Source organism: Sinocyclocheilus anshuiensis, unplaced genomic scaffold (assembly GCF_001515605.1).
Source record: "Sinocyclocheilus anshuiensis isolate Anshui unplaced genomic scaffold, SAMN03320099.WGS_v1.1 scaffold916, whole genome shotgun sequence".
In the NCBI taxonomy this organism is placed as follows: Eukaryota; Metazoa; Chordata; class Actinopteri; order Cypriniformes; family Cyprinidae; genus Sinocyclocheilus; species Sinocyclocheilus anshuiensis.
This window is the reverse complement of record NW_015548264.1, coordinates 1811953-1821819: the sequence shown is the minus strand read 5'-3', so window position 1 is coordinate 1821819 and position 9867 is coordinate 1811953. Positions and strand designations below refer to the sequence as shown.

Here is a 9867-nt window from a genome sequence, read left to right as displayed (position 1 = left end):
TAAACCCCCCCCCCCCCCCCCCCCGTAAACTTTTAGATAATCATACCACCTAGACTTTTTTTTTCTTTAAGTCCCACAAAATAAATATTTTAAATTGCATTTAATTCAAACACTGAAAACGTCACAGAAGAGATGCATTCATGTTAACGTCTGTATGAACTGTACGTATTAAAATGACTTCATTAGGGAGTTTTCAACTGTGTTTAATAACAGGTGTGACCACTGATCTATATAAATTATCTCTATTATAGATCAGTGGGTGTGACTCCAAATGCAGTGTAATAAACACTTTATTCGAGCCGCTATATATGAAAAATACCTGACGTCAAGCCCGGTTTCTATTCTCTCGAAACCGGAAATGAATTTGACACTAGATAGTTCACCTGTGCTTTTTATTCACAACTAGTGTTCAGAGTAGCATTTGGGTTACCCACGACGGAAGCTCGGAAGATTAGAATTAACGTTAGATGTAAAACATGACACACAGCTCATGCCCATGTGAGTCACCCTAACTTGAAAACACACAACACAACAACTGGTTGTCAAGTTCAGTTCCGTTCACAAAACAGGTTTACGGAAAAATCATTAGGGAGTTAAGAGTTCCTCCCATCTGGAAACTGTCGAACAGAGTTTGTAAATGTGGCATCGCCTCCACTTGCTTGTACAACTAAAACAACAAATTCAGTACGGCAATAACGGCGAAAAAGTATGAATGAAAATATATATACGAAGCTTATATATATACGTTTATTAGCCTTCTAGTAGTTTATTTTAATACGCATCGGATGTTATACCCGTTTGGGCGTGAAAACGTCAAGTTAAAAACATTGCATCTTGATTCGATCACGTTTACAGTAACGTATAGTTTGGCAAAAGCATAGTCACTATGATTTAAAAACCGTAATAAAAGTAATACCGTCAACGCAACTTTTTGAGGCGGCTGATCTAAAAGCACAAAAAGGAAAGACCGTTAAACATCTGTTGCCACTAATTTTCTCACCCTCTGGTCATATTCGCAGGTTAATCCACTTAGTTTGTGGTTCAAAGAAACAGGTTTAGTCACTAAAGCGATGAAAAGCTGGTTTTTGATGGGTGTGTTTACGCTGTCAAACATTTTGATCGATATGCGAATCTGACCAATGAGAGTGGCGCACGGTGACTGCCTCTCGTTCCGGATTGGTTGTTTTACCCAGAGGGCGAGGCGAGAGATCCAGGAACTGGGGAATGTCCGTTGTTTAACAGGTCGCAGCCTAGCTGTAAACATGTGGAAAATCAATGTGATACAAATCTCAGCCAGAAATCGTCAATTTTGTAATATTTATTTGCACAAAAAATAAAGATTTATTTGAGAAAAAAGGGTTAATGGGCAAAAGTGGTTAGTACAGTGTATGAATGTTTATGATAACTTCATTAAAGAAAATCTATTATGTGTTCTACAGTGACTGGAATAATTTGAGTAAACCATTTTTTAAAGGGATAGTTCACTAAAAAACTGAACATTCTGTCATTTACACAAACTTATGTTCCAATCCCATACGTTTTCTGTTTATCTTCAGAACACAAAATTAAGATTTACCATGTTTACCATATCAGATGTGCTCTATGTGCATTATTCAGTATTTATGTGAATATAAGCCTAAATAAATCTGTTAATCATTTGTGTCTCTTCATTTAATTTTTTAAAAAGTTTGGTTTAGTGAATGGACAAAACTGATGTGAGACTATTAAAACTATCTTATATCTTAATATCACCAGTTGTGCTTGGATTTTTCCTACCATAAACAGAAGACTTATGAGTTTGGAACCGCAATTTTTGGGTGAACCTTCTCCAAGGGTTAAGGGAACCAGACATGTTTGTTCTATTGTAATTCATGACTGTTTACTTGTCTTCAGTAAGCCTGTTTTTACTTAGGCTATGTATTATGTTTTTTTGTGTGATATCGAAGTTGGTAACAAGAATTCTGAAATTTCAGTGCATCAAAAAATTTTGATAGGATAAAAGTCCTACTTAAAGCTATATATATCATTATTGTGATGGGGGGCCCTGCAGTAACTCATAGTCCTGAGGTCTTAATGCGGCCCTGCATGAATGACCAGCATTTTTGAGGGACTTGAATGAATAGTGTCATTGTAAAGCTGCAATATTCTAGAAATCACAGATTTGGAAGGACAAACTTTTTTTTTTTTTTTGCCATGGTTATTTCTCATTTTCTATATGGAAACCTGCTTATATTTTGTTTTATTTTTGCCTTTAAGTTAAACATTCATTAATTCTTCATTGTATCATTTGCAGGGAAGAGAAGCTATTTTATCGCATCGCATGATAATTCGATTTTTTCCTCTTAATTTTTGTAGAAGTTTGTTTACAATGTTGATCTGATTAGAGTGAAAACAGTGTCACTTTGGCCTTCATCTGGACAACCTGCTGTCGGAGGGTTTCAGTCACAGAGCAGCCCCGCCATCTTGCAATCTCAGTGAGAAGTAGAGGAGTGATGCCAGTTAAATAGGGTTTGTCATATGATTAAGGAAATTAGCACCAGGTACCAGATTAACATCAATAACTTTTTTTTTTTCAAATATCTCATTTAAGTTTTTTATAGCCTACTGTGCTTCAGAATACAATTAATTTATGAAATATGCTTAAAGAAACTGCCCTTCCTCTCCTGTTAGGATAAGTTAAAATAGGAGTAAGCAGTGACCTTGGATTTTTGGAAATTATTAAAATAATTTAAAAATTCTCTAATTTTGATCTCCACTAGGCTTTTTTTTTTTTTTGCATTTAGTTGAACAGCATATTCAAAAAGAGAATGTGAGATAAAGAACAAACAACAGCAATAATAATGGGAAATTAACACACACTAGACAGACGATTTACAAAATGTTTGTAACTTTGTATTATTAATATTTACATCTCACGATTTGCTCAGCAGCGCCAGTCCAGGGCTGCGTTCAGCCCCGACAAAAACGGTACAAAACGTTTTTAAAATGGAAACGGTGATGCGTTGAACCGTTCACACCGATCAAGCTCACATCGGTTTGAGCTTGAACTTGCCCCAGTAGTCTTCGACCGGAAGTTAGGGCGGAGCTTGGAGCAGGGAGGAATTACAGCGGACAGCACATGGTACGTTGTTATTACAAATGTCAACAATAATTGGTAAATGGTTTATTTACTGATTTGAATAAACGTTAGCTGGTAACTATTTAATTTTTATATCGTTTGGATTGGCGTGCTTGTAAATATTGCGATGTAAAAGCTGCTTCTGTATATTTTATTGTTATCGCTGCTGCAGGCGCTCGTGGGCGTTCCTAGTGCTGTCGCTCAAATGTTATTAGGCTACACGTCAAGATATATTTAGAAAATGCGATTACAAATTGGAAAAACTACTATAACATTTTAATTTGATTATTTATCATGTATTTTTGAAATTACGCATGCATGTCATTTGTTATGCTTATATTACATAATTTCTCAAAGCACATGAATAGCATAGTCTTTTCCCCAGATTTCTACTAGCTCTGTAACCAATGGACTCTTAAAACATATTTCTACAGCAAAATGCTACCACAACTTTCCGTACTAGTCAAACGTTTGGAATAATTAAGAAAATGTATTTGATCAAAAATAGCCTACAGTAATAGAAAAATATTATTACAATTTAAGTTTTAATATATATTGTAAAATGTAATTTAAGAGAAAGAAAGAAAGAAAAAGAAAATAAACACTTATATTCAACTAGGCCACATTAAATGATCAAAAGTCAGCGTAAAGACCTGCATAATGTTACAAAAATGTCTGTTCCAAATAAATGTTGTTCCATGTACTTTTATTTATCATGGAGTCCTGAAAACATCATGTTTTTTTAACATTTATAATAATAGGAACCATTAATAATAATTAAGAACCAATAATAATTGATAAAAACTGAACATCAAATCTGAATGCGTTCTGAAGGATCATGTAACACTGAAGACTGCTGGAAATTCAGCTTTGTTATCACAGGAATAAATTACATTATTATTTTATTATTTAAAATTGTAATATTTCACAACATTTATGTTTTTACTGTATTTTTTATCAAATAAATGCAGCCTTGGTGTGCATAAGAGACTTCTTTCAAAACCATTAGAAAATCGCCCACCAGGATTGAAGAATTGAACCCTTGTTAGCTCTGAGGGTATTAATCGATGGTATATGCTGTTGTTAAAGCCATCTGTTTGCATTTTTTCAAATTATCATCAAATTACCATCATGTTTAACAGCATAATTTGTGGCGATAACCCCTTTTTCCACGAAGCACCATGAATAACATAATTGAGTCAGTCTCCCTGTGCTCTCAAAATACATAAATATTTGTTGTTTTATGCAAATTTTGCAATAAACTTAAAATTTATTGTTTATACTGATGTGATCACAATTTTAAATGGAATTTTTGTATTTCAACATTATGTCATTCTTAATAAATTTGATTGTCATTCTTTTTTTTTTTTTTTGTAATTCACTGTGTTTTATTTTGATAGAACACACAAAAAACACATTACAACAAAGGAGAGAAAACCTATTAAATAAACCACTACCCTCCCAGAACCTCCCCACATCCCACACCTACCCCATCGCACCCCAGGACCCAGATAAACACAAAAGTAAAACAATATAAAATCAAATAAATATATAAAAATATATACAAACAGAATTGGTAATAATATTAACAACAGAATGACATCATTAGATCAAATGACCAAAATCTTCGAGACTATGGAAATCCAGTTCTTCCAAATAGATAGAGTAGCAGGTTGATTATGTCATTCTAAATGCTTCATGGGATTGTAGTTCTTTCCTTCATTATAAGCTATTAAGTACACAGTCTTGTACCTGTGTCTTTTTGTCTAATTCTGAAATAATGTTTGGCCTCAAAAAAGTTTGTATTGTTGTGAATTACCCCGTAGCTGGTTGATATAATGCTTTAATGAAGAAAAATGAATGAGTCTTGCAGCTCAATCAGTAGAGCATAGCACTAACAACACCAAGGTTGTGGGTTTTTTTCCCCAGGGAAACTAGAAACTGATGAAACTTATGCCTTGAATGCAATCCGGTCCTTTTGGATAAAAGTATCTGCCAAATGCATAAATGTAAAAAAAAAAAAAAATTAAATTAAATTAGCAGACACTTTTATCCAAAGCAAAATGCTTCTGTAACTAATGCCACTGAAAAGTGGACGGACACTAATAAACACACATATTTAAGATTAAAGAGGAGTACATTTCAGTAACCTCTAATGCTGCCTTGTCAGATTTGGTGAATGTGTGCAGCTGTTCACATAAGACCAAAATGCTTTATAGGGTAAAAAAAAAAAAAAAAAAGTAAAGTAAGTTCTTCTTCCGCTGAGACTATGGCGGCCCATAGAACTGCTTGCGGGAAAGTAATGAAATTTGCAACACAGATAGTGGACAGTCTCAATATTAACCATAGCAGATTTGGAGACTCTAACTCAAACCCTCTAGCTCCCCCCACCAGTTCAAAGTTACACTTATGTTTATGCTAATAACTTTTGAATTGTAAAGTCTAGAAGTGATTTTTTCCCCTGTGATTTCGTGACTCATTCGAGTCGAATGCATACCGAAATTTAAATTTTTACAGGTCAAGATTTTTCACAATTTTGATTTAATCAAAAATAAATAAATAAATACATTTTCGAACTCATCCTAGATGATTTGTGTGATTTTCACCAAAATTGGGTCAGATTGTCTTCAGATCACACTGGCAAAAAGTTATGTAATTCAAGTTGATTAGTTAAATTGTTCTGGAATAACGCATTAATGAATTTGATGAAGAGCATGCCAAAATGGATGTGAGGCTATATCTCCGCAACCCTTTAGCGTATGTAAACTAAACTTGGAGTGTGTTATAACAACCATGACCTGAAGATTCATTCACAGATTTGGCACAGGGCCACCTAGTGGTCTGGAGATATGATAAAATAATGACATAATCAGTCAAACGTCTTGTCTGTCATTTTGATTTTCTTTGAAAAGTTACTTTTTCGAACTCCTCCTAGACCATTAGTCCAATTTTCACTTTGGTCCATTGTCACCTCACACTGACCACACCACATTAATTTGGTAACCGTGCCACCTATTTGTCAAAAATGATAAACCTGTAAGTTATATTACTAGTGATGTAATTTATGATTTTTAACTATTTTGACTAAAATCAACTTAAAATAGCTTTAACTACTCTTTGTTTTAGTTGGTCTGATGCTTCTTGCCATGCTTAGCTCCTCAGTTTGCCTTTGTTGTACTTGGCCTCTTAATTGCTGATTGCAGCTATATTTTAATTAAAGTTTTTTGATGTACAAATAAATATCATAACTTGCACTCTTAATGGTCTAATAAGATTATTTCTTGAAGTAAATGAACCTGTTTTACATCAGCCAATGTGCATGAGCACCAGGCATGTTCTCGCACAAACATTTAATGAACAGCAACTATTAGTTATAGATTTCTCTATGTCAGTTTCTTCTTATATGTAATAACAGGGCACCCGTCTTAGTTAATTTAAGTGTATGTTATAAAGAATTTGTTTTTGCTGGATTATTTGAATGAAGCTGCATTTACTACATTCACACACTCTTTACCTTTTTCAACAGAATGAAATTAAGTGCACAAGGCGCCCTTGGAAACTTCACATTAGAGACGATAAAGGTATGTATGCTTTCACATCTCTAATTGAGAGACTACAAAAAGTATTTGTACTTTTAAAAAAACTGCCTCACACTGCAGGACGATATAATTTAATTTAAAAATGAGATAAAAAAAATTGTGAAAAGGTTATCTTTATGTTTTATATTAACATCTTGACAAAGATCATGGTTTGACAGTACTATTATCGTACTCATCTCACTAATTTAAATATAAAATTGGTGTTAGTTATGTCAGTTGTGATTTGCTAAAGAGCATTTGATTGGACAAAAAACAGCTGAAAATATACATTAAAATAGCTGGGAATGTTGTGTAGGATGAGACATTAGTATTTCTGGTCTGTTTTACATGAAGAAAGAAGCTCTGAATTTTGTCAACACTAGAATCTAATTATTATTCTATAATCTGTTGTTTAAGTAAAACTGTTTTTGGCAACTAACTATGTATGAAGGCAGACACATCCTCCATGAAGTTTAATCACAGACTTTGGTTACATTTTGCTTTCTTGCTGAACTCTTTCTCAGATCTTTAGAATAAATTATATATTATATTACACTACTTATATTCACCACTGATTTTGACTAAGTTTTAAATTCTTATGTTTTAGATATACTATATGGATTAATGTCGGTTTATTTATGTGTTTCCCCTACAGAATAAGAGATGTGTTTGGACCACACAGAGCTCTGGGACGTGTGGACAGACATTCGCTGTAATGAAGGACATCTGCTCATGGACAGGTGAGACTTATTACTTGTGTTTGTGTTTTATTGTGTACTTGGCACGTAGGTTACCATCATTTTCTTTTTGGAGGCTCACCCCTCTAGAAAGCAAATGATGGTAACCTAAACGGGTGGGGAAGGGACGGAGGTTCAAAATTTTTATACAGCTAATTTTTTTTTTAATATCAAGAAGCATAACCACTGCTGGACATTGCTCTGGGACTCAGGGGGGGACCCGAATCATCCTCACCCCTTCATTCACACAACACTCACTCATATCGCAGAGATCTGGCTGGGATCGAACCAGCAACCTCTGAACCTTGAGGCAGTGCTCTTACCTGTGAGCCACAGATCTCTTATTTGAACATGTGCTGGAACTTATATTTCACTGTTCACCTGCATGTGATTTTACAATAAACCTGTTAAAGCTTTGGCCGAGTCTCTCCTATTTCATCCCCACTGCTTCATGTCACATGAATCTGGCTGGGATCGAACCAGCAACCTCTGAGCCGTGAGACAGTGCTCTTACCTGTGAGCCACAGATATCTTGTCTGCATATATGAAGGAACTTATACAGTATTTCATCATTCACCTTTGATTTTACTATAAACCAGCCAATGCTTTGGCAGAGTCTCTCTGTTGGGTGATCGCAATCACAACATGCTGAAGCGGGATTTGAACCCTTGTCCTCATCACAGCTTTATTGACAGAGAACATCTGTTTAGCCGCTTGCACCACCATGACTCTCACACTGAAACTTGGTGTTTAGGGAAGTTTGAGAACAATTGAATCTAAGCAATAGTGGGATTTGAACTCAACACAGTGCTTTATCTCCTGAGCCACTGATATTGTCTTTTTTTTACATAGATCACTTAATTTCTTGGACATTTGAATAAATCACCTAATCTTTTCTAGCAAATTGTCTGCACTTACTTGTATGAAATAACATTGTTTCTACAGTATATGAGAAATGTCATTATTCTTTTTTTAATAGGAAAGTAGAGCACAGATTGGAATGGGGCAGTGTGATCAAGAAAAGACCAGAATCAAACACAGGTGAGCCAGCAGCTCTTATATGTAGTGCCAGATGCTTTTGAAACACTGGTTCATGAAGCTTTGAATCTTTTATGAATCTTTCAGTTGAATCAGTGGCCAAGTCACTTGATTTCCATACAACAAGGCTTCGTTATATTTTTTAATATTTCTGTGTTTTAACTGATCTCGGGTCAGTTTTATAGTTTAGGCTTGATTTTAGTGACAAACATAAAAAATGGAGAGTGATATTAATAAAACAACACAAATTATACAGACACTTTATCTTAATGATATTTAATGATTTGTAGATTACATTAAATAGATTACACTTTCATGTGAAAACATTCACAATCAGTTTGTAAAAGGTGTCATTTTGGACTTTTATTTATTGCATTTAGCGGGTGTCCTCAGCTGCTACAGTCAATCATTTTGTAAATCAGTGATTTATTTAAATTGTTAGAGAGTTTTGAATAGTTCCATGCTTCCCATCACTACTTGTATGTAAAAGATGACGTCGACACATTACATGACTTACGGTATCAAAATAATTTGCAGTGAATTATTTAAAACTAAGAATTATTCCCACTACCTTTTGGTTTTCTCAGTGTTCTGAGTTAGAGGGGGTCGATCCAAACAGTAAGAGCCTCATGCTTGTGCAGATTCTGTTTAGCCAAATTAACAATCCCCAGTTTAGGTGATTTACTCAAGTTCAACCAGACATTAATAATCAACCAGTCATCATCAGAAGGCAACATACATAAATAGGGTCTTTCCCAAAACCAACACATGCAATCTCTGCATTTGAGCATTGGTCAAATCACAGAGCTTTATTTACACATTTTGATTTTTAAAAGTTTGCACTTTAAAATAAACTTTTAAATGTCAGCTCAACAGACCACACAATTGAGTAATTGTGATGCTTCTAATTAAGTGATAAAAAGCAGCTACCAAATTAAATATAAATATTTAAATAATTTTACGCACACTGTTTTTCTTGACATCTCTTGATTGTCAAGAGACAATCTTGTCTGAACAAGATTTTTTTGTGGTATTGTGGGTATTGGGACAGACCCATAAACAACAGTTAAGAAGAACCACCTTCCTCCACCTCCAGATGACACACTCATCCTCATGGGTGGACCTTCTCCTATGATTCTGTTTGCCTGCAAACCTGTATTTCTTGATTCTGGTCCAACACTGCACATTTTACTTTAAAATGTACAATTTTACTTTAAAATTTTATTGCCAACGCATTTTCAGAAAGCTACATGAACTGATCTGAGTCTATCGGATTAGAGAGACAAACTAAATGTGCAGCACTGTGGGTCCCAGGACTGGAGTTGAGCGCTACAAACAGTCATCATTGTAGATCCATTCCAGCAGAAGTCATCTAAAATAAATGAAAGGAAAAAAA

General features: G+C 34.5%; 1 protein-coding gene across 3 annotated transcripts in view; it reads right to left on the bottom strand.

Annotated features, from left to right (window-relative positions):
* The window catches only part of LOC107655610 (poly(U)-specific endoribonuclease-C-like), a 4449-nt gene extending 3362 nt beyond the window's left edge, over window positions 1–1087 (bottom strand). Inside the window, exon 1 of one of the 3 annotated variants that reach the window (XM_016443174.1) lies at window positions 1001–1087. In XM_016443174.1, coding sequence (XP_016298660.1) covers window positions 1001–1011 — 11 coding nt within the window. In that variant the 5' untranslated portion in view covers window positions 1012–1087. The other 2 variants (XM_016443175.1, XM_016443176.1) reach the window with 2 other exon arrangements.
* Window positions 1088–9867: the final 8780 nt, after the last annotated feature.